Raw genomic sequence first — 26,832 nt, 5'->3', positions numbered from 1 at the left:
AGTATCACTGATAATCAAAGTATCCAATGGTTCTCAATAACCAAAATATATCTCAATCATACTGATTGAAGACTCAAAAAAAATGGTTGAGTCAAACATGTCACAACATGTCACAACATGAAATCATCAAGAATAAATCCACATTTTAGTCCCATCATGGCGACTAGAACATAACCAAGGATAACTGATCATTGACCAAAAATTATGGTTAAGTCAAGTGTCTCATACATAAGAATCTCAACTATAACAATCAGTAATCACATCCAATACATAGAGCATTCCATCACATAACCATGGTTGGGTTTATAAAGATCGAGATTAAACATCATCATGACATCAAAATCACATAACCCTCAAGCCTCTGGTAGACGTCCTATAATTGATCAACACTAGTCAACCCAAAACCCAAAACAATAGCATAAAGAATACACAATGCAAACACATGTTTTGGTTTTGCTAAATTTACAATTTGAATTTAAATGCAAAAGTCTCGATTTACGTTTCCAAGTTTAGAGAAAGAATTTGGAGGAACATTTATACGTTTTGAATAAATACAAATCCATTCCTCAATTATAATTTTAATCCAAACGTTCCCCACTAATCTAACAATCAATTTTAATATACTTAATAAAACAATTAATTTAAACCATGAGCCTTTGATATAAATCAATTATCAATTATACAATTATAAAACAAATTATTAATAATCATATTTACATATTATATACATACTTATATATATATATTTATATTAAAATATATACATATAAATACATATATGATTATATAAATTATTTAACCGTTAAACAAAATCGAATTAACAAATTCGATTAATGTCAAAAATTTTAATAACAATTAAAATCGAGTATGGAAAATATTTTTTTTTTAAAACACATATTTATATAACATAATTGCCAGTACAGAAGACCTTGCAGTCGCAGGGCCTATGACATCAGTGGTACTGCGTACTACTGTCGTCGCAGTACCTGCAATAGTGGTACACTGCGACCGCAGTTTGGGCGCGGGTCTCGTCTCCCCCTGACTCAATGTATAAAATGTTTATAATTTTTAAAAAAATTGCTTACGCGATTCCCATTTGCGATTTGGTTTAAAACGTTTGTAAAAAACATTTTTTCCCACGGGTATGTTATCCAATTTTTTAACAAATATATATATATATTATATATACATATGTATGTATATATATATATATATATATATATATATATCTATGTATGTATGTATGTATGTATGTATGTATGTATGTATGTATGTATGTATATATATCTATATATGTGCAAAATTAAAAATATCATAGTATATGAGCACATATATATATGTGTGTGTGTGTGTGTGTGTAAGAAAATTGACAATATATCAATACAAACTTCAATTTTCAGAATTCCTCCATAGACCTTTGATCTCCAAAATTTCCAATAATCAATCTAATGGGTTTGACTATGAATCTCAACCCTAGCCCCGTGTTCTTTTCAGATCTATGCATATAAAATTCTCAAATAAATTAATCTACCCACATTGAGAATGCACAATAAAATATGAAATTCCTCAGAAGACATATGGAAGACATGAAGAAGACAGGGAATGCATGATGCGAAAATAGCATAAGTAAAATCACAAGAATCTACCTGGATTCTGATGCTAAATCGCTCTTCCTCAAAAAACTCGCAAAGCAAGCTCCTCCCTTCTTTAGAGTTCTCGAATCCTCCAATGCTCCAATTGCACTCCCAACGCTATGTCTAAGCTTCTAGGAATGCCTAAATATAAAGAGCTTTCAGGAAACATATAGAATGCTTTTAGAAATAGCTGGAAGGTGTCACCAACTAAGCATGGGTCTTTTTGAACCTTCAAGATGAGCCATAGGGTTGTAGACACCATGTGCTTAATTGATGCACTAACCCTCGTGTTGTTGACACTTGAGAAATAGAAAAGTGCGTTAACTCCCATGGAAGCTTCTAACTCCAATTCACTTTTATATAATTTATATTTAAATATTTATAACTTTCATTTTAATTCTTATAACTTTTATTATTATTATTTATTTATTACTTTATTATTATTAATTTTAAATTTTCTATTTTTCTTTTATTTATTTCTTTTTCTTCAATTTATTCCCATTTAACTAATTATAATCAAAATATCAAATAACATGATATTTTATATTAATTTTCTCAAATAATTAATTTATTAATTAAATCTATTTATTAAGACTTAATTAATAGAAAATTCACGATAGACCTCCAAGATAAAATATGAAAACCCATCATAGAGCAAATCACACAAACTCAATCTAAAGGGTTAAAAATCATGAATTATGTCATCCGACGCATTCGATAGGTAAAATATCCAGATACTTGTCCTACCTCACTAGGACAATTGGCTTAAAGGTTTGAGATTTGGACTTGAAAATTTATCTCCCTTCTCTTATCATTGAGATAGTATAATAGGGTACGCTCATCCTGGCAATTCAAGGAAGTCGATACCCGATACCTGCAACCTATAGGAAAACCATGCATGTACGTACAATATATAATGCTAAGCTAAACAGACAATGGCAGGAAGTGGTGCATCGTGTAGATCTTGACTAAGCAAGTGACTACAACTCCCTTCCTTAACCACATCAGAAATTCCATACAATAAGAAAACACGCACACCATACACATGCAAGTATGGGGTAAGTATCCATAATAAAACACATGAGATAATAAACCATCTAACTAATCATCAACAATAACTGAAAACAATATAATGATCATCATGTATGCATGAAATGTAAAGTCTAAATGATCTCGTCACATAACCACTGAATCCATAACATACTGTCTGATAGTGTTAAAATAATACCACTAATCATCTACATAAAACTAGTCCATGATAGTCTAATAATACTAGCAACAATATGTCTAGAAAAGATGTGAACGAGGGTAGGCACTACATTCACAATAACCCATCAGTTCTTTACAAACAATTGGAAAGTATCTCAAAAAAAATAATCAAAGACTCAAAATGGTTAAGTCAAACATGTCATAACATGACATCACCAAGAACAAATCTTACAAACACCTCAGTCCTATATAAACAACTGGAAAGTAATCCAAAAATAACTCATTGAAGACTCGAAAGTTATATTAGATGATATCAGATGGGTCACATCATTCACCTCGATTTCACACAAGAACACTAAATAGAAATAACAGTCAATTGATCAACACACATCATAGAGAATACCAGACATGTTACCATGGTTCAATATAAAAGATTAAGATCAAAACATCATCATGACATCACAAAATAGAACTCCCAAGCCTTTGGTAAACATCCTGACTAGCCAAACCTAAGTCAAATCCAAAAAACTCAACATTAGTAAATCACATGTGACATATAAAGCACATAAAAAAGTGAATTTTATAATTCATTAGGTTTTGAAAACTCTAAATATCAATATTTACTAAAAGTTTTTAGATTAAATCATAGGCAATTCTATAATGGAAATCAATTTTCTCAAACAAGAGTTTCAACCCAGAGAACTTTTGAAAATAGAAACATAATAGAAATGAAGAAGATGAGAATTTGAATAATGAGCAACTATTGCACAAACTCACAAGATCCTACCCGGATCTGATGCCAAAACAATGAACACACAAATATGCAAGAATCTTCCTTTTCCTTCAAAAAAACCTGTGTATCTAGGAATGAGTTATAATTTCCTTAATAATTTTTTTTTTCCCTCCAAATCAAAGTTTTGATCATGCAATAATGAGAGAAACATGTCTTTAATTACTATATTTTAATTTTCATGCACACACTTTATGCAATTTAATTAAAATAAAATTTATTAAATTAAAACTTTCTCTCCCTTATTAAATCATGTGACATTTTTAATATAGTAGTTATTAATTTAACTAATAATATTATTTAGAGTTTATTAAAAATAAAACTCCTAAATAAATTATTATTAAATTTAATTTTTATAAATACACCTAAATTAGAACTTTAATCAAATATTTTAAATTTAATTCTTTCATGCACATTTAAAGAACTTTTTAATTAAAATATTCTTTTATATTTTCTTTTCCTTCACTTATTAATTAGTTTAAGCACTATTTAAAGCATAGTTTATTATTTAAATTAATAAGAATAATTAAAACTCATTATTTAAATGCAACTCTAAAATAATCATAATTAATTAAATAATCAGAATAAAATAATATTAAATCTTTAATCTTTTAATATTTTAATTCTATTTTTATCCAACTTCTTAAAATAGATTTTGAAAATAAATATTTTAAACTAAGTACATATTTAATTAATTTAACAACACCATATTCTAATATTTCTTTAACCAATTTTCTAAATTTAGACCTCTAATTTTAGACTTTTTATTTAAAGCATAAATTTAATTACTTTTAAATTAATCAAATATTCACATATTTTAGTATTTTCTTTTTAATCAAATAATATTTATTACTCAACTAATAATATTATTTAGAGTTTATTAAAATAAAACTCTTAAATAATAATAATTAGATTAAATAAATATAAATATGCTAAAATTAGAGCTTTAATTTAATCTTTTAAATTTAATTTTTTATTTAATTAATGTTTCAATTAATTAAATATAATTAAATATTAATTTTCTATATGCACTTTCATGCAACAACTTTAAGCAATTAAAATATCTCTTTTAAATTAATTTTCTTTCTCGCTTTAATTAATCATAAGACATTTTTAATATCATATTTATTAATTTAACTAATAATATCATTTAGAGTTTATATATAAAAATAAATAATTATTAAATTAATTAATTATAAATACGTCAAAATTCGAACTATAACTTTATCTCTAAATTTTATTCTTTTATTTAAGTAATTTACAAGATATTTTTAATAATATATTTATTAACTTAATTAATTTAACATTATTTAGATTTTATTATTAAAATAAAACCCCTAAATAATTATAAATATTTCAAAAATAGAACTTTAATAAAAATTTTAAATTTAATTCTTTTATTTAATTAATTTCTCAATTAATTAAATATAATTAAATATCAAATTTCTTTTTAAATTTTCCATTAAATTAAATCATTAAATATGACAACTCAACTGAAGACATAGGAAAAAATGAAATTTTAGGGTTAAAATCATGAATTCACATCACTTAACAAATTCGGATAGGTAAACTAACTCATATACTTTTCCTACTTTCTAGGACAATTGGCTTAGGGTTTAGGACTTGGAGTCAAAATTTATCTCCCCACTTGTAACATTGGAATACTGTGATAGGGTATGCTCATCCTGGCAATTCAGGGAAGTCGATACTTGGTACCTGCAATCTGCATAATATCCATGCATGTATAAACACAATATTATAAACTAAATATGCAATGGTAGGAAGTGGTTCATCATGTAGATCTTGACTAGCAGGTGACTATGGCTCCCTTCCTCAACCACATCGAAAACTTCAAACATAAAGAAAAAATACATGCACACTATATGCATGCAAGTATGGGGTAAGTATCCATAGAATCTACATAACAATCATTTGTCTAACTAACATCATTAAATAACTAAAAATCACTAAATGAACATATATATCATCATCGAAAAAAATCATGAAATAACTGAAATAAATAGTACTAAAGTAACTCAACACATATGTTAACTAAATATAAAATATAATTATTCAGTTCTGGTAATCCACCACCGCTAATCATAAAACATGATAAGAAAACTAAAATAAAACAATCTAGTATTACAACATGTTGCCCGGGTATAAAATTTGCTTCAATTTTGTAAGCCATGATTAATTTTTGAAACTCGCCTGATTTTAAGTTTTAAAATGGCCATGTTATTTTTGAATTCTTGTGAGTTTCTAAATCTTCATGTCATTGGCTCGTTCCCAAGTCTGCACAGCACTTGAAATTTTTAAAATCTGACTTTTGAGCCTCAAGTTATTGTAGGTTAATGGAGAGACCCAAAAACACATGTTTCCTAACCATTAACCTCTCAAAAGGTTAATGATAACCTCCAAAAACACATTTTTCCTAACCATTAACCTCTCAAAAGGTTAATGATAACCTCCAAAAACACGTTTTTCCTAACCATTAACCTCTCAAAAGGTTAATGATAACGTCCAAAAACATGTTTTTCTTAACCTCTTCAATGTGGGTACCCAGATAGAAGGCATATTGAAGGTTACAGAAGAAAAGTAACATACTGATGGATTTTGGAAATCTGTTTACCAACAAACCCAAAATAAGGTGGTGATTGACCCATATGTTGAATTGGTATTGCTATGCAAAGACTATGGCAAGAGAAATCAGTGTCAGTATATTGCATTGTATTGATAAGAATCCATCCCTGTATTGTATCAAGTCCTTTTCTCCAGCCCGATATTAATGGAAGCACTGCTCATGTTTTGAAATACTTAACTGGGTCATCCAAGACATATGTTCATGCAATACACATTTATGTGGATGTGAGAGATGTGGCGAGAGCGTATATATTTCTCTACAAGACTCCGTCTGCCTATGGTCGATATTGGTGTGCAGAGGGAAGCTTTCACAAAGGAGACCTCATGGATATGTTAGCACAGACGCTCCCACAATACCCATTTCCAACAAAGTTGTGGCCGAACACAAAAGTATCCACAGGAAGTGAGTATCACTAGGAGAAGAAAGTGATGGAAATGATTTTGATCTCAGGGATACCAGTGCTGATACCTAGAGTGAGTGCAACGATAATGATAAATTATCCAGCTCATTAAGCAATACAAGTGATAGATCATAAGAAACTTGGGACAGTGGTAGTAGTACACCAAAGGTTTGAAGAAATGCCAATAATACCAAATGTGATGCAGAGGTGGCTCTCCTCATCTTCTCCAATACTGGCAAGCTATATGAATTTTCCAATCCAGGCATGGAGAAAGTAATACAGAGGGAAATCGATTCTGCAGTTGTCTATAATCAAGTTCCAGCTATGGTACATGATTTACTTCAATTAGTGAAATAGGATTTTGAAAGGAAAAAGGACACTCGACTTCAGCCAGCAATAATGGTACTTATGCTATCTGTCAAGAATGCTTGTAGAAATGGTTGGTTTCGTGTTACAGATACAAATGAACTTCTCACAATGTCTAAGGAGTTAACAAGTTACTTCACAACTATGGAGGAAGACGAGCCACGTTCTATGAAGAAAAGAACATTTTTAAAGAAGCAATCAAATGCATGCCACCTCATACCATGTTTGTAACTAATTCTCAAACTGCGGCTTTCCTCCAGGATGGAAAACATTTTTTGAGCTGGAAGAAGTGAAGCTACCGACATTTTTTGTGGATAATGGGCAATTCATAACCAACTCGGCTTCACTATGAAAACTACGACCATGATAACATAATAACCATTATCATATATTACCCTAGACAAAGTTTGTTTTCTTTTTCAAGTGCTGCGAACCTATTCAAAGAGATTTCTATTCTTATCCACACAAATAAGATAAATGATCTCTCGTATATTGCATTAGGTGAATACAAACGCTTTCAACTTCTCCTTTGATCACTGCACACTCCTTTGATTGCTGCACACCGCTGATAACGTGACTTCATATAATGCATTCACAATAGATTTTCATATTACTGCAAAATGCATAAAGGAATGCGTTATTGTCTTTAAATTAGCAGGGCAAAGATAGTCTAAAGCAAAGCAAACTGAGCCTGCGGTTTCTTGAAGTATTTGTATCACTTGTTCATTCTATCACCCGATCTCAACCTTGAAAATTTCAATAGCAAAGGCTTCTTTAAGAGATTTCATGATGGAATGTTTCACATACTTGAGATTGCTCTTAATCTGTTTGATATAATGCCCAAAATAAATGATAACATTGGTGCCATAGCTTGATTGGTGGAAGGTGGTTGTCCAGTTCATAATCCCAAACGGGAGGAAAGCATGACAGGACTACGGCTTTGAGATGGTGAGAGCCTTGAATCTAAAGAAATTTTAAATAATTTATTGCCAGGTTCATGGTCAAGTTATGGAAGATGTTCAAAATTTTTGAAATTTTCTCTTGACTTGTTTGATACAATGCCAAAATTAAAAGGGTGGTGAACATAAACTGAACATACAGAGTGTTGGCAAAACATTTGACAAAATGAAATACTCTTTCCTGACCTACAGCTTTGGAAGCTTCACTCATTAAGAAACCCAAGTTCGAATCACCATTCTCATTTTCTTTGTAACTTGGCATATTTGAGAAAAGGATTGGAAATCAAACCATGAAGTACAAGTATCAGAGGCCCGATTATGCTCCTGTTTTAAGAAGTATGCTTCTAGATATCGGTGATACCATTTTAGGAAACATTTTCCTTCAAGACTTCTGGTCATCTCTTGTGAATGAAGAAAAGACTCCATTAGCTAGAAAGATATTGGAAAGTGGCTTGGCTCAAGCAGGCAGACATCCCATTTCTATACAGTGCCCAAAATTAGTGTTGGAATGCATGAAGGCTTATCATCCCAACACTAGAGAAGTTCTTTCACCGAACAATGAAGCAATTGTCCGTCTGGACCCTGCCTCTATTGCTATCATTTTTCGATTGCCCACTAGGATGCAATATGCCAGCATTAATCTAAGAACTGCCAAGGAATATTTTACTGCCAATCAAACTCAATGTTTAAATACTGTGGCAAGATCATGGTTCTTCCAACCAAGAAGAGGAAAGTCTCAACTAGGCAAATCCATTCACAGATCATCACTGAAAGAAGATGTGGCGAATATGGTAACTTTGTTGAGCAGGATCGTCTGTCTTCGGGATTCACACGAGTTCAAAGGTTGGATGTTTCTATTCACTAATATGGTCTATGAAGGAAAACAATACATTGATTGGGCTGAAATTATCAGTGACTCACTGCATAGACAGCTCATGGGACTTCAAGAAAATGACTACTTTTATGACTTCATACCTTTTCTATGCTATTGCAAGTACCAAAAGTTGGCCAGGACTTAACCGGTAGGGCATTTATGATGACACAACCATCATTTATAATCATCTTCCTCAAAATCAGTATGATAATAGCCTACACCATTTCAGAAGAGTGAATGATGCGTTCACCATGCTAACTGTAAGGGAAATTCAGGGGAACATTGGACTCAAGATTTCACCAGAAGCAGCGATGAAAGTACAAAAATATGGAAGTGTCTTTATACAATTTCCAAAGTTTACTTATATCCGGCTACCTGCCTATGATGGATGTCCGCTGATGTTACCTAGATTTGTTGATGATAAATTAGTCCTAATTGAAATGTGTGAGAAAATTAGTCAAATCAATAAAATTTGCAGGAACAGGAGGACAAATGAAATAGCTTTTCCTATCGGCATCGGATATTATAGTTGTGACACTACATCAGATGCCAGGAACATTGAAAGATCTATTGCCACAATAAATTTGCATCCTTACACGATGCATTTCCCTTATGATAGTAAGGGCTATGTGGTGAATGAATTAAAGTTAAATTCCAGTCTTTGTCACTTCCCAGCTCTAGAAGACTTTTGGGAGGATTGTGAAAATGACTTCGATTCAGGAAGAGAGATTGGATGTGGCTTACAGTACGACAGGTAATAGACTTCAAGTTGGACATTGATGTGATGGGCATAGATGACGATGAGGTTTCTTTGGTTGATCCTTACTATTATGAGAAAATTGAATTGCTAGAGCTCCCTCCTATTGATTGGTCAATTCCTGAATTGAAAAACTTGAAGGAGAGGTCTTCCTATGTTCTTAAAAGAACAAGAGACTGGATCAGTAAAGTCAAAGCCGAAAAAGCAACTGGTAAATCTCAAAATAAAGAGAAGAGAAATAATATAGGGGAATTGTCTCAAATGGCGATAGAGGCAACTTCTAGTGAGACAACACAACAATTGGATACAGGTGCTCAAGATCGGGAAGAAGATCTAGATCAGCTATATAAGTTTACAGTCACAAGAAAAAGGACAAGAATGAAAGGTAGAATGAATCAAGAATGGAATGAATCCAGTGAAAAAGATCAAAGAACTCCTCAAATTTCTGAATCGCATGTCCCTGTTACATCCCCCCATGATACAGTGATTCCTAATTTGAGTCTCCCTCCTCCTGATATGTCAATAATACACATCACACAGTTAGATAACCCATTATCTAATTCAAAAGACTTAATGATGGTTGCTGAAAATGTAACAGGTGATATACAAGCTTCAAAAATTACACATTCATGGTTCTAGGATAGTCTTCAAAAGAGGAAGAAAGTTGTACAAATGGTTCCACCTCCATTTGATATGATCTCTAGCATTCTTCAAAAGCCTCCTAAGGTGAAAAAGACCAAGGTGATGTCCAGGTTAGCTATTGATAAAACTTCAGGCAATTTGTGTGTGGAATTAGCCAAGCCTATAGTTGAAAAGAATGTTGATGAAGCATCTGAATCAGATTTCATTCTAGAACATGTTGACCTTGGTCCTTCTAATGCGGAAAGAGAGTTTCAAAATTTTGAACTGATTGCCACTCAAATGTTGCAAAGGGCGAGGAAAGAGAAAAGAGCCAAAGAGCAACTCAAAGAACAGGTTCAAATGATGACAGCTTATATTAATTCAATCAGTAACCCTTCTAATACCCAAGTCGTGGTCACTCCACCAGTTCTAACAGGTCTTGATGGTATTTTAGATCATACTATTTTTCAAAGAATCGGCCAAAAAAAGTCACATAGTATGATGATCGAGGCTTGGATAAATAGGATTATAGAAGATGCTTCAAAACTTATAACTGGAGTGAAAGAGATATATGGGAAAGTCGTCACGCAGATACAGAAAATTTTTGAGGAGCTAGAAAATAGCAAAGAACATAAATCCAACTGGCAAAAAGTAGCTGATGAATTAAAAGAAATGGCGAAGCTAGATGCGAGCACCCTACTTCTTGAGAAAATTATTGCTGATCCAAGTGACAATCAAATACGTGTCTGGAGTAAAAGTGTTGGTTGGAAGGTGATAAACATCAGCAAAGGGATCATTGAGTTTGAAAAGCTAATAGCCTCTTTGGAGAAACTAAAAATAAAGAGTACATATGAATTAATCTCTATTATCACAGGTGGGGTGCCAGTAAGTGATCTTCAACATGTTGATTGTCGGTTTCTCCTTGATTTCTTCAGTGTTCAGATTCATTCAGAAATAGAGAACCGTGTATTAGATGCTGAAACTATGATGAAGCTTAGCCTGTTTGCAGTCACGCTAGGAGATTGTAACATTTCAGCCTATCAATTGGAGTCAAAAGAAATTCAAGATAGATACTTCACTGCCAAACTCAGGATGGAAAATGTGTTCATTCCAAACTATGAATCCATGATGATCATCCTAGGTGCTTACAGGGGTTTTCGAAATAGATCAATTGTGTTTGGGTAGATAGAGTTAGTAGCTAGAAGAATCAGTGATTGTATATGTAAACATCTTTAGGAACTCTAGCTAAAGTTTTGTTTTTACAAGTTTCCTTGTATAGGTTAATTTTCTTGAGGTTAATTAACCTTCCAAAATTACGTATTTTAGAGGTGGTTATTAACCATGAAGAGGTAGTTATTAACCTCTATGTCTATATAAGGACACCTTTGGCTTTGTAAGGGGACTTTTTGGGTTGCAAAAAGAAGGGAACACTATGCTGAAATTTTGATCTAGGGATAAATTTTTGAAAGTATATACACTTTTTATCTCTGAATAAAAAAAATCTCTATTGCTTTTCTTGGTGCAAGGAAATGAAATGAGATCTACTTTGGGTTTCTTATTTTAAAATCCAAATTGTTATACGTTGTAATGGACATTCTCATGGTGCTATGCGAGTGTTTACGGATGATAATGAATGTGCTTAATAATACAGGTTGCTTTCAAGCATAGTTCTTGAGCACCTCTGTTATCGATCTTGTTAACCATAGAAGGTTGTGAGGGCATGTGGTGCATTCGTCTTCGATGACTTTCTCTTGAATTTTGAAGTTTTAGATCCTTTAATAAAAAAACCTTTAAAAAAAATTTATATCATACGAGGGAGCTGCCCCTTAAAACACAGAGGAAGGCCGCATACCAAGGGCCTATCCAACTGTTGTGAACGGTTTGCCACACACTCTATTGGGAAAATTCTACTGTGACAAATCTATTTACCAACAAATTTTTGGTGACTCTACTGGGGAGACTGAACAGAAAGATTGACAGTCGCCTGTAATGACGTGCAATGATGCTTCTGCATGAGAACATTTTTCTTTTTCTCCAACTGAACCTTGGCTTTCAAGACACCCAGGAAGATATCATCTTAGAATTGAATACTTTAGCTTGGAGGTGTAGATGAAGTGTACAGGAATATCATCAAGTTAATCAAGTTCTTGAAGAAGAAGAGGAATTCAGAGAAATCTTGAGAAGAGCCCCTATTGGTTAGGACGTTGTAGTTATTGAAAGAATAGTGGTCATTCCAAGAAGAAACAGACAGAATCTTGGTCATATTCAAGGACAAATAAGTAATAAAAACTAAGCTGGCTAATAAACCATACACCAGGGTTGCTAGACAAAATGGTTTGGTAGACGAAGATTTTGAAGCCCTTCGAAAGTTAGATTTTAAGCCAGTTACTCCTAAGAAGAAGAAAAACGTCAAGTCTGTTAGTAGGTCTTCTTCATCAACCAAGGCTACTGTTTCTCCTATGACTTTTCAAGCTTTGATTATGCTAGGTACTCTTGTGCCTTTAGCTATAAATTTGCAACCCTTGAATATCATTCTTCCGACTATGGCACATCAAGCACTGCAGCTGCCAGTCCCCTGGGGAGCTTCTATTGGTCCTCTAGATTTAGGGAACCAATTACATGATATGCCCATTGGTTCTCAAAAAATCCTTCCCAAGTTTTCTGGTGACTTAAAAGTCACTACTGATCAACATATAAGTGCATTCTTTACAGCAAGCGGTGTTCTTGCAATCCAATATGAAGATGTTTTTGTTCATCTTTTTGTTGAAACACTCACCGAAGCTGTAGCTGAATGGTTTGGACAGCTACCAGCTAGATCAATTACTTCGTGGGTAACTTTGATTCAAGCTTTTGAGAGGAGATTTAAGACTGCTGAAGATGAACATTTTCTCCTTTCCCAGTTGACTTCAATGAAGAAGGAAATTCATGAGCCAATGCAAGAATTCATTGCTCGTTTTAATCAGACGGTGAATAGAATTCTTGTCAAAAAAAGACCCACTGAAGAAAATCAAATGAATTTCTTCATCAATGCTCAACCTTCTGATGTAAGCTTTCAAATACGAAGGACAAGACCCGTTAATCTAGCAGCTACGCAAACCTTGGCTATCGAGGTGGAAGATGACTTGCTTAGTTCAAGAAGATGGAATCGTGATCTACAAAAGGGAAAAGGTCAACAAGCTCCTGTCACTACCACTGATCCTTTATACCAAAAATTGGCTAATGATCTGTTACAACTCAAAAATTAGTTGCCTTCTAATCCTCCACCTTTGTATCAAGATATTCCAAGGAGGAATTATATGCCATATCAAAAAAATAGACAGACTAAGTGGCTACCCCAATCAACACCAAGATTAGCCATCGAACATCCCTCATCATCTGGTAAACAGGCTGCTATGTGTGATTTTCACCTAACAACAGATCATGATGGTGCAAGCTGTCCTAAGATAGCTAGATTCATGCAAATGCATTTGACTGCAGAGAAGATAGAAGAATATGTGGCTCTTGAAGATATAACAGAACCCACGGTTGGCACCTCTTCTATTAACTTTTTGGAATATAAATCTGATGATGACCAAACTGAAGATATCAACAATCATTCTTGCAATGCGGCTACACCAAGTTGGAGACAGAGATTGGAGGAAAAGTGGAGTAAACAAGCAAAAGAAAAAGCTTCTAATGAGACTGCTAAGAGGATTCTATCTCGTAAGCATACGCCAGAAGAGCCATCACAAACAAAGGAGACAGATAAAGGTAAAACTCCTCCTATCATTAAAGACTCTTTTGATTTTATTGATCACTGTAAGAAGACCAAAGTATAAATTTCTCAATTGGATTACCTAAAAGCCAACCCTCATCAATTAGAAAGGTTGATCCAATGTGTTGGCAAAGGGAAACGTTCACCTGAGATCACTATCAATCATGAATCACGAGTTTCTCTAGAAGCGAAAGATAATTTGGAAGGGCCCATGACTGAGAAATAATCTTTTGTTGCAGTGTCTTTGTCAGACAAACCTGAGCCTTTCTATGTTTCTCTTTATATAGCTGGATGCAAGTTAAGTAATTGTATCATTGATTCTGGAGCATCTGACAATGTTATGCCTTCAAAGGTGGCACATGCCTTGGGTCTTTCTCTAAATAAACCTTCTGGAAAAGTGTATTCTATGGAGGCAAAACAAGTCCCGCTAGTTGGCCAGTTGAAAGATGCTCAAGTAGCACTTGCAGCACATCCTGAGAAGAAGTTAAAACTAAATATCTTGGTTGCTGATATTCCTGTTAGTTATGGGATGCTTTTGAGTAGAAGTTTTTGCAAAGATCTTGGTGGTGAAATCAAGATGGACATGTCTCATGCTCTTATCCCGATTGGAAATAAGAAGGCAAAGCTTGACCTTGAACCCAAAGCTAAATATATAGTGTTGAAATTAGATGATCCCAGAGCTGAAATATTATATGTTGATACTGGGCATGGAATGTACATGATGACATCCAATGAAGGAGATGTAACTGAGCCTCTCATGCTTGATATAACCAATGAACTATGGTCAATGGAGTTCGACAGAAGTTCTTCTTCTTCTAGTTCAGGTGCTGGGATAGTGTTGATATCACTGAAAGGAGAGAGATTTCCAAAAGCTTATAAGCTAGCTTTTGAGACCACCAATAATACTGCAAAATACGAAACTCTCCTACTTGGTCTCAAGTATGCAAAAGAAAAGGGAATCAAGCAACTGAAGGTATCAGGAGATGCAGAATTAATTGTAAACCAGGTGTGAAGACAATATCAAACAAAGAATGCAAAATTAAAGGCATATAGGAATAGAGTGTGGGATGAGATTGAGCATTTTGATGCTTTTTCTTTATTTTCTATCCCTCGCGAACAAAATTCTAAAGTAGATTGTCTTGCAGTCTCTGCATCTCTACTTATCCCTCATCTTGAGTTTAATAGAGATGTTTATATGGTAGAGATGATTCATAGACCTAGTGTTCCTGATAATGATCGACACTGGCAAGTTTTTGATGATGATGGGAAAATAATTGCATTTCTCGAGGGAAGGCCTCCATTTTTAGACCTGAAATTTGAAGGATCACATAATCATGATGGAAAATTAGGAGATGATCCTAAGGTTTATTCAATTAGAAAGTAATGTTATCCCAAGAGGATTAGTCACCCTAGAGAGTCTTTTTGATAGAGAAGATAAAAGGAAAGAGAAAGCTACAGACACTAAGCCTTCTAATTGTTCGGGTGATGAGAAAGTAAATATTGTTTCTGAAGAAAATCCCTAGATGGTCCTGATAGGGAAAGATTTGACATCAAAGGAGAAAGAAGGATTCATGAAGTTGTTGAAAGCCTACCAAGACGTTTTTGCTTGGGGTTATGAAGATCTAAAGGAATTCATGAATGGGAAATTTAAACATCAGATTCCCTTGAAACCTGGCTCGACTCCCTTTCAGCAAAAGAAAAGACAATTCAATCCCAAGGTAGCTGATGCAATTTTCAATGAAGTTGATAATATGCTTAAAGAAAATATTATTTATCCCATTCACCATTCAACATGGGTAGCCAATATTGTTCCTGTCAGGAAGAAGAATGGTGAGATAAGAATATGTGTTGACTTCCGCAATTTGAATCAGGTGTCACTTAAGGATAATTATGGACTCCCTATCATGGATGATATTTTGTAGTTGGTATTAGGCTCAGAACTCATGTCAATGCTAGATGGCTTCTCCGGTTATAACCATATCAGTGTTGCACCAGAAGATCAACACAAAACAACTTTTACCACTCCATGGGGTACTTTTGCCTACAATCGTATGCCTTTTGGTTTGATAAATGCTGTGGCCACCTTCCAAAGGGCCATGGATCATTCATTCGAGGATTTCAAGAATAAGATCATTGTAATGTATCTTGATGATCTTACAGTGTTCTCAAAACAAAGAAGAGATCATGTGCATCACCTAGAAGCCATCTTACATCGATGTCGAACTCAAGGCATCTCACTGAATCCGAAGAAGTCTGTATTTGGGGTGACAGAAGGTAAATTACTGGGGCATATCATCTCCAAAGAGGGTATTCGAATAGATCCTGAATGGGTGAAAGCTATCCAACAGTTGTCACTTCCCATGAGTAAACTAGGAGTCAGATCTTTCTTTGGGCAGATAAACTTTATAAGAAGGTTCATACCAAACTTCTCTGAAATAACAAAGTCAATTGTGGATATGATGAAAGGGAATACAAATTTTAAGTGGACAAAAGAAGGTAAGGCTTCTTTTGAACAAATCAAGGCTGAGATTGCAAATGCCCCTACCCTTTCTTATCCAGATTTTTCTAAGGATTTCCATGTGTATTGTTATGCATCTGAGAACACTTTATCTGCTATACTTACCCAACCTAACAAAGACAATACCGAGGCCCCAATAGCATTCATGAGTATACCTCTTAAGAAACATGAATTTAAATACTCTTTGATCGAGAAGAATGCTTATGCTCTAGTTAGAGCAGTGAAACAATTTAGGTTTTACATTTTGAACTCTCACTCTAAGGTGTTTGTTCCTGATTCAGCAGTGAAAACTATTCTAACACAACAGGAAATTGGTGTGAACAAAAGGGCTTCTTGGATAGCTAAAGTACAATAATATGATCTTGATATCAAACCTACAAAGCTTGTCAGGGGAAAAGGTTTGTGTAAGGAAATTGCAAAAGGATCTTCTAAAGGCGAAGAAGAGGGGGAGGAAGAAAGGCCTTTAGTTTTATTCATTAGCAATGTTGATGATTGGTTTTCAAATATTGCCTACTTTGTGACATATGGAGAATGCCCTGCTCATTTATCACCTAAAGAGAAGAGGACCTTGAAATTGAAATTTGCGAAATACATTCTCTAGGGTGATGCTTTATACAAGAAAGGGATAGACGGTACCTTTCTGAGATGTGTCGATTCTGAACAAAGAAAGGAGTTGCTTCAGTTATTTCATAATGAAGCATGTGGAGGTCATTACTCTGCATCAATAACGGCTTACAAAATCTTGAGAAATTGTTTTTATTGGCTTGGGATGTTCAAAGATGCAGAAGAATGGGTGAAGAAGTGCGATTCTTGTCAATACTTCAAAGGAAAAGTCCAATTAGTAGCACTGCCCTTGAAGCCAGTGGTAATCGAAGAACCCTTTCAACAATGGGGTTTGGATTTCATAGGTCCTATTCATCCTTCATCCACTGCTGGACACACTCACATTTTGATGGCAACTGACTATTTTACCAAGTGGGTGGAAGCGATCCTAGTCAAACAAACAACTTCAGAAGTGGTGTGCAATTTTATCAAACAAAACATTCTGGTTAGGTTTGGTGTCCCAAATAAAATTGTTACGGACAATGCTACCAACTTATCTTCCCAAGAGATATCATCATTTTTCTATTAGTATGGGATTATTCTCTCTCATTCCTCTGATTATTTTGCACAAGGAAATGGTCAGGCAGAATCAAGCAATAAAAATATTATGACCATTGTGCGAAAACTGATAGATGTTAATCAAAGATCCTGGCACAAGCACCTGTACGATGCACTGTGGGCAGATCGTACTACTAAAAAGAGAGCAACAGGATTTTCCCCCTTTGAAATCCTGTATGGAACTAAGCCAGCTCTTCCTCTTCCTTTGGAACTATCCACCTTGAAATTACAGAATGCTGTTGAGAATCATGAATTCAAAGATGCTCTTGAAAAATGAATGTTGTATTTAACAAAGTTGGAAGAAGAAAGAGAGATGGTTGTAGATAGAATTCAGGAACATCAATCTCATGTCAAGAAGTTATTTGATAAAAAGGCTAAGCAGAGGATGTTTCAAGAAGGCGATCTTGTCTTGCTTTGGGATAAGCGCAGAGAGCCAAAAGGATTACATGGAAAATTTGACTCCTTATGGAGAGGCCCTTTCTAGATCAATGAGGTATGCAGAAAGAACTCTTTTATTTTGTCATACCTGAGTGGTACCCCGTTGCCCTTACCTTATAATGGGCAAAACCTAAAACATTATCATCAGTAGAAGGTGTTTGTGCACCTTTTTGTATATAGGTTGTCCCGTTTTTGGTGTGCTCCTATTAGTTGGTGTTGTTTTGGTCTTTCTTTCTGTTGTCCTGTTTTTGGTGTTCGTTCCCTCTTTTGTAAATTGGTCCCTCAATTCACTCTATTTTACAGCCCAATGGATAAGGCACCACTTTATTCATTCTGGATTCGAGCTTCGTCCTTGTCAATCCTTGTCCCCAGTTAGAGCCAGCTGTTGCCCGGGTAAAAAATTTGCTTCAATTTTGTAAGCCATGATTAATTTTTGAAACTCGCCTGATTTTAAGTTTTAAAATGGCCATGTTATTTTTGAATTCTTGTGAGTTTCTAAATCTTCATGTCATTGGCTCGTTCCCAGGTTTGCACAGCACTTGAAATTTTTAAAATCTGACTTTTGAGCCTCGGGTTATTGTAGGTTAATGGAGAGACCCAAAAACACGTTTTTCCTAACCATTAACCTCTCAAAAGGTTAATGATAACCTCCAAAAACACGTTTTTCCTAACCATTAAGCTCTCAAAAGGTTAATGATAACCTCCAAAAACATGTTTTTCCTAACCATTAACCTCTCAAAAGGTTAATGATAATGTCCAAAAACATGTTTTTCTTAACCTCTTCAACGTGGGTGCCCAGATAGAAGGCATATTGAAGGTTACAGAAGAAAAGTAACATACTGATGGATTTTGGAAATCTGTTTACCAACAAACCCAAAATAAGGTGGTGATTGACCCATATGTTGAATTGGTATTTCTATGCAAAGACTATGGCAAGAGAAATTAGTGTCAGTATATTGCATTGTATTGATAAGAATCCATCCCTGTATTGTATCAAGTCCTTTTCTCTAGCCCGATATTAATGGAAGCACTGGTCATGTTTTGAAATACTTAACTGGGTCATCCAAGACATATGTTCATGCAATACACATTTATGTGGATGTGAGAGATGTGGCGAGAGTGTATATATTTCTCTACGAGACTCCATCTGCATATGGTCGATATTGGTGTGTAGAGGGAAGCTTTCACAGAGGACAGCTCATGGATATGTAAGCATAGACGCTCCCATAATACCCATTTCCAACAAAGTTGTGGCCGAACACAAAAGTATCCATAGGAAGTGAGTATCACTAGGAGAAGAAAGTGATGGAAATGATTTTGATCTTAGGGATACCAGTGTTGATACCTAGAGTGAGTGCAGTGATAATGATAAATTATCCAGCTCATTAAGCAATACAAGTGATAGATCATAAGAAACTTGGGACAGTGGTAGTAGTACACCAAAGGTTTGAAGAAATGCCAATAATACCAAATGTGATGTAGAGGTGGTTCTCCTCATCTTCTCCAATACTGGCAAGCTATATGAATTTTCCAATCCAGGCATGGAGAAAGTAATACAGAGGGCAATCGATTCTGCAGTTGTCTATAATCAAGTTCCAGCTATGGTACATGATTTACTTCAATTAGTGAAATAGGTTTTTGAAAAGAAAAAGGACACTCAACTTCAGCCAGCAATAATGGTACTTATGCTATCTATCAAGAATGCTTGTAGAAATGGTTGGTTTCGTGTTACAAATACAAATGAACTTCTAACAATGTCTAAGGAGTTAATAAGTTACTTCACAACTATGGAGGAAGACGAGCCACGTTCTATGAAGAAAAGAACAATTTTAAAGAAGCAATCAAACGGGTGCCACCTTATACCATGTTTGTAACTGATTCTCAAACTGTGGCTTTCCTCCATGATGGAAAATGTTTTCTGAGCTGGAAGAAGTGAAGCTGCCGACATTTGTTGTGGATAATGGGCAATTCATAACCAACTCGCCTTCACTATGAAAACTATGACCATGATAACATAATAACTGTTATCATATATTACCCTAGACAAAGTTCGTTTTCTTTTTCAAGTGCTGCGAACCTGTTCAAAGAGATTTATGTTCTTATCCATGCAAGTAAGATAAATGATCTTGTTAAAGATCTCTCGTATATCGCATTGGGTGAATACAAATGCTTTACACTTCTCCTTTGATCGCTACGCACTCCTTTGATTGCTACACACCACTAATAACGTGACTTCATATAATGCATTCACAATAGATTTTCATATTAGCGCAGAATGCACAAAGGAATGTGTTATTTTCTTTAAATTAGCAGGGCAAAGATAGTCTAAAGGAAAGCAAATTGAGCCTGCAGTTTCTTGAAGTATTTGTATTGCTTGTTCATTCTATCACCCGATCTCAACCTTGAAAATGCCGATAGGAAAGGCTTCTTTAAGAGCTTTCATGACGAAATGTTTTACATACTTGAGATTGCTCTTAATCTGTTTGATATAATGCTCGAAATAAATGATAACGTTGGTGCCATAGCTTGATTGGTGGAAGGTGGCTTTCTAGTTCATAATCCTAAATGGGACGAAAGCATGACAAGACTGCGGCTTTGAGATGGTGAGAGCCTTGAATCTAAAGAAATTTTAAATAATTTATTGCCAGGTTCATGGTCAAGTTATGGAAGATGTTCGAAATTTTTGAGATTTTCTCCTGACTTGTTTGATACAATCCCAAAATTAAAAGGGTGGTGAGCATAAACCGAACATATAGAGTGTTGGCAAAACGTTTGACAAAATGAAATACTCTTTCCTGACCTGCAGCTTTGGAAGCTTCACTCATTAAGTCACCCAGGTTTGAATCACCATTCTCATTTTCTTTGTAACTTGGCATATTTGAGAAAAGGATGGGAAATCAAACCATGAAGTACAAGTATCAGATGCCAGATTATGCTCCTATTTTAAGAAGTACGCTTCCAGATATCCGTGATACCATTTTAGGAAATGTTTGCCTTCAAGACTTCTGGTCATCTGTTGTGAATGAAGAAAAGGATCCATGAGCTAGAAAGATATTGGAAAGTGGCTTGGCTCAAGCAGGCAGACATCCCATTTCTGTACAATGCCCAGAATTAGTGTTGGAATGCATGAAGGCTTATCATCCCAACACTAGAGAAGTTCTTTCACCGAACAATGAAGCAATTGTCCATCTGGACCTTGCCTCTATTGCTATCATTTTTCAATTGCCCACAAGGATGCACTATGCCAGCATTAATCTAAGAACTACCAAGGAATATTTTACTGCCAATCAAACTCAATGTTTAAATACTATGGCAAGATCATGGTTCTTCCAACCAAGAAGAGGAAAGTATCAACTAGGAAAATCCATTCACAGATCATCACTGAAAGAAGATGTGGCGAATATGGTAACTTTGTTGAGCAGGATCGTCGGTCTTCGGGATTCACACGAGTTCGAAGGTTGGATGTTTCTATTCATTAATATGGTCTATGAAGGAAAACAATACATTGATTGGGCTGAAATTATCAGTGACTCACTACATAGACAGCTCATGGGACTTCAAGAAAATGACTACTTTTATATGACTTCATACCTTTCCTATGCTATTGCAAGCACCAAAAGATGGCCTGGACTTAACCAGAAGGGCATTTATGATGACACAACCATCATTTATAATCATCTTCCTCAAATTCAGTATGATAATAGCCTACACCATTTCAGAAGAGTGAATGATGCGTTCACCATGCTAACTGTAAGGGAAATTTAGGGGAACATTGGACTCAGGATTTCAACAGAAGCAGCGATGAAAGTACAAAAATATGGAAGTGTCTTTATACAATTTCCGAAGTTTACTTATATCCGGCTAGCTACCTATGATGGATGTCCACTGATGTTACCTAGATTTTTTGATGATAAATTAGTCCTAATTGAAATGTGTAGGCAAATTAGACAAATCAATAAACTTTGCAGGAACAGGAGGACAAATGAAACAACTTTTCCTATCGGCATCAGATATTATAGTTGTGACACTGCATCAGATGCCAGGAACATTGAAAGATCTATTGCCACAATAAATTTGCATCCTTACATAATGCATTTCCCTTATGATAGTAAGGGCTATGCGATGAATGAATTAAAGTTAAATTCCAGTCTTGGTCACTTCTTGGCTCTAGAAGACTTTTGGGAGGATTGTGAAAATGACTTCGAAGTCAGGAAGAGAGATTGGATGCAGCTTACAGTACGACAGGTAATAGACTTCAAGTTGGACATTGATGTGACGGGCATAGATGATGATGAGGTTTCTTTGGTCGATCCTTACTATTATGAGAAAATTGAATTGCTAGAGCTCCCTCCTATTGATTGGTCAATTCCTGAATTGAAAAACTTGAAGGAGAGGTCTTTCTATGTTCTTAAAAGAACAAGAGACTGGATCAGTAAAGTCAGAGCCGGAAAAGCAACTGGTAAATCTCAAAATAAAGAGAAGAGAAATAATATAGGGGAATCGTCTCGAATGGCAATAGAGTCAACTTCTAGTGAGATGACACAACAATTGGATACAGGTGCTCAAGATCAGGAAGAAGATCTGGATCAGCCAGATAAGTTTACAGTCATAAGAAAAAGGACAAGAATGAAAGGTAGAATGAATCAAGAATGGAATGAATCCAGTGAAAAAAATCAAAGAACTCCTCAAATTGCTGAATCGCATGTCCCTGTTACATCCCCTCATGATACAGTGATTCCTAATTTGAGTCTCCCTCCTCCTGATATGTCAATAATAGACATCACACAGTTAGATAACCCATTATCTAATTCAGAAGACTTAATGATGGTTGCTGAAAATGTAACAGGTGATATACAAGCTTCAAAAATTACACATTCATGGTTCCAGGATAGTCTTCAGAAGAGGAAGAAAGTTGTACAAATGGTTCCACCTCCATTTGATATGATCTCTAGCATTCTTCAGAAGCCTCCTAAGGCGAAAAAGACCAAGGTGATGTCCAGGTTAGCTATTGATAAAACTTCAGGCAATTTGTGTGTGGAATTAGCCAAGCCTATAGTTGAAAAGAATGTTGATGAAGCATCTGAATCAGATTTCATTCTAGAACATGTTGACCTTGGTCCTTCCAATGTGGAAAGAGAGTTTCAAAATTTTGAATCGATTGCCACTCAAATGTTGCAAAGGGCGAGGAAAGAGAAAAGAGCCAAAGAGAAACTCAAAGAACAGGTTCAAATGATGACAGCTTATATTAATTCAATCAGTAACCCTTCTAATACCCAAGTCGTGGTCACTCCACCGGTTCTAACAGGTCTTGATGGTATTTTAGATCATACTATTTTTCAAAGAATCAGCCAACAAAAGTCACATAGTATGATGATCGAGGCTTGGATAAATAGGATTATAGAAGATGCTTCAAAACTTATAACTGGAGTGAAAGAGATATATGGGAAAGCCATCATGCAGATACAGGAAATTTCTGAGGAGCTAGAAAATAGCAAAGAACATAAATCCAACTGGCAAAAAGTAGCTGATGAATTAAAAGAAATGGCGAAGCTGGATGCGAGCACCCTACTTCTTGAGAAAATTATTGCTGATCCAAGTGACAATCAAATACGTGTCTGGAGTAAAAGTGTTGGTTGGAAGGTGATAAACATCAGCAAAGGGATCATTGAGTTCGAAAAGCTAATAGCCTCTTTGGAGAAACTAAAAATAAAGAGTACATATGAATTAATCTCTATTATCACAGGTGGGGTGCCAGTAAGTGATCTTCAGCATGTTGATTGTCAGTTTCTCCTTGATTTCTTCAGTGTTCAGATTCATTCAGAAATAGAGAACCGTGTATTAGATGCTGAAACTATGATGAAGCTTAGCCTGTTTGCAGTCACGCTGGGAGATTGTAACATTTCAGCCTATCAATTGGAGTCAAAAGAAATTCAAGATAGATACTTCACTGCCAAACTCAGGATGGAAAATGTGTTCATTCCAAACTATGAATCCATGATGATCATCCTAGGTGCTTACAGGGCTTTTCGAAATAGATCAATTGTGTCTGGGTAGATAGAGTTGGTAGCTAGAAGAATCAGTGATTGTATATGTAAACATCTTTAGGAACTCTAGCTAAAGTTTTTCTTTTACAAGTTTCCTTGTATAGGTCAATTTTCTTGAGGTTAATTAACCTTCCAAAATTACGTATTTTGAAGGTGGCTGTTAACCATGAAGAGGTAGTTATTAACCTCTATGTCTATATAAAGACACCTTTTGGCTTTGTAAGGGGACTTTTTGGGTTGCAAAAAGAAGGGAACACTATGCTGAAATTTTGATCTAGGGATAAATTTTGGAAAGTATGTACACTTTTTATCTTTGAATAAAAAAAATCTCTATTTCTTTTCTTGGTGCAAGGAAATGAAATGAGATCTGCTTTGGGTTTCTTATTTTAAAATCCAAATTGTTATACGTTGTAATGGACATTCTCATGGTGCTATGCGAGTGCTTATGGATGATAATGAATGTGATTAATAATACAGGTTGCTTTCAAGTGTAGTTCTTGAGCACCTCTGTTATCGATCTTGTTAACCACAAAAGGTTGTGAGGGCATGTGGTGCATTCGTCTTCCACAACTTTCTCTTGAAATTTGAAGTTTTAGATCCTTTAATCGAAAAACCTTAAAAAAAAAATTATATCATACGAGGGAGCTGCCCCTCAAAATGTAGAGGAAGGCCGCATACCAAGGGCCTATCCAACTATTGTGAACGGTTTGCCACACACTCCGTTGGGCAAATTCTACTGTGACAAATCTGTTTACCAACACAACAAAAATGTGAAGTAGGGGTAGGCATTACATTACCTCCATGAAAGTGGTTAATAAGTTAAGAAAAAAAAAAAAAATAGTTATGATAATAGTTTACTTCTCTTTCAAATAAAAAATAGAAGAGCTTAGGATTCAAAATTAAAATTAGTCTTTTGTAGATAAGATGTACTTATAATTATACGCTTTATGTTTTTGTTCTATGATTGATGGTACTTTGTGTTTGTTTATCTCAGTGTTTATATTTTTTAAGGATCAACAAAAAAATCTCCACTTCAATTCTTATTTAATTTCTTTTTAATTTAAAATACAATGTTGGATGATATAAATTCTATAGAAACAAAATAAGCTCCTCAAGGTCTTGTATTCAGTAATAAAATCCACTATTTTACAAAATCCAAAATGTGAGGACCCCTAACATTGGTGAATGCCCACTATTTCTTCATAACCATTGTCATAGTCCAATCTATGTAGCAAACAAAATTTATCTTATTGCTATGTTATTATATAAATTGAAACTCACAAAACAATTATGATTATCTTATGCTATCTTATTAGCAGGAAATAAATCATCACAGGACTTTGTTATCATGTGATTAATTTTTCTAATGAACGAGTTGAAAGAACTTTTGACTAGGTTACTGATCTTTTGGAACTTGATCACAAGAGAAATTTATTTCAAAGAAAGATAAATAATTGTTTCATTAAATACCTTGGTAAAAAATTTGAGCTATTTCCACATGTGATTAAGAGTATAGGCCAAATATGAGAAAAGGAGGAATGGGCTAAGGAATCGAATGAATTGATGAGCATTAGGCTTAATACAGTTGTGAATGATGGAAAGTATATTTGGTTTGAAAAAATTATAGAGGAAGAGGTACAAGTACAATTATTTTTTGATTCGTTTAAACAAGATTTTCAAGAAATAAGAAGGATTGGAAGAAGTGTCTTAAGAAAGGAGTAAGAAAATTTTAATTTCAATTGTCCTAATGATATACTTTTTGACAAGTGGGTAATTGATTACTCACTAGCAATACAACTATTGCAAGTAGTTGAAGTAGAAAGTGTAGACAAAGAAGTGGCTATAGAAAATGTGTAATTGGTTGATGTCTTAGTTTAAATAGAAGGAATAAATGAAGAACAACTAATTGCAATCATGGACATGGTAGCTCAAACTAATGACATGACAAGGATCAACAAATTATGATAAATATCAAGATCAAAGAACCTGAAACATCAAGTGCAAACCAAGCAGCCCCATAGTTGTAAGAACAACAAACACAATAGAGCCAATCACCAAGTGCATCAAATCAGCAAGTAATTGTTATAACACAGTTGGTCCCACCATAAGAAGATGAATGATAAAACATTTTGTTGAAAAGATACAAGGAAGTGCCAAAGTTTTTCCTTTTGTGATAATCACAACTTTTATCCTTTTGTAAATGTTTTTTTTTCTCTAAGGAAAGCTGTCATTTTCCCTCTATTCTTGTAGCTTGCTGCATCTTGCATTATATAAGCGAGTTTCCAAGGCTAGAGGATGATCTGAAATTGGTATAATTTTGAGTGTTATGCTATTTTGTAGTCAGTCCAGTTAGCTTTGATGTCAATGTTATATGGTGTATTCAATTTTTCAATTCATGAAGACTAGTTTATACATCCAAACACATATTTGATAAGATTGCAAGATTGGTTTATAATTTCTTGCAATTAATCAAAAAAATGAACATTTATTATTTTATATACAAAATGTAATAGGTTTATCAAATTAATTATAACATGTAATCATATGTCACTTTTTTGGATGTAATAAGACAAGAAAAGTAAAAATATGTCATGATTTTTGTATTTGTGTCAAATATCGTAGCCCGATAGTATTTAGAGACTGTTAGGGGCACTTCCATTCGG

General features: G+C 34.5%; 1 protein-coding gene across 1 annotated transcript; it reads left to right on the top strand.

Annotated features, from left to right (window-relative positions):
* The first annotated feature begins 6,318 nt into the window (after positions 1–6,318).
* Positions 6,319–8,867, top strand: LOC149579574 (cinnamoyl-CoA reductase 1-like). The gene is made up of 3 exons (XM_089802213.1): positions 6,319–6,679; positions 6,883–7,004; positions 8,811–8,867. Exons 1-3 carry the CDS (start codon positions 6,319–6,321, stop codon positions 8,865–8,867), a joined length of 540 nt encoding a protein of 179 aa, XP_089658339.1.
* The last annotated feature ends 17,965 nt before the right edge of the window (positions 8,868–26,832 follow it).

This window comes from Cupressus sempervirens, chromosome 1 (assembly GCF_028749045.1).
Source record: "Cupressus sempervirens isolate cs-2001-9-10 chromosome 1, ASM2874904v1, whole genome shotgun sequence".
Classification (NCBI taxonomy): domain Eukaryota; kingdom Viridiplantae; phylum Streptophyta; class Pinopsida; order Cupressales; family Cupressaceae; genus Cupressus; species Cupressus sempervirens.
This window is presented reverse-complemented; position numbering and strand designations above follow the sequence as displayed.

Excerpts from the sequence above, each read along its gene's own strand:
- LOC149579574 (XM_089802213.1), top strand. The coding sequence starts at position 6,319 with ATGCAAAGACTATGGCAAGAGAAATCAGTGTCAGTATATTGCATTGTA. Across the intron at positions 6,680-6,882 it reads CACAAAAGTATCCACAGGAA|AGGTGGCTCTCCTCATCTTC; the intron begins GTGAGTATCACT and ends AATGTGATGCAG. Across the intron at positions 7,005-8,810 it reads ATAATCAAGTTCCAGCTATG|GATCGTCTGTCTTCGGGATT; the intron begins GTACATGATTTA and ends TTTGTTGAGCAG.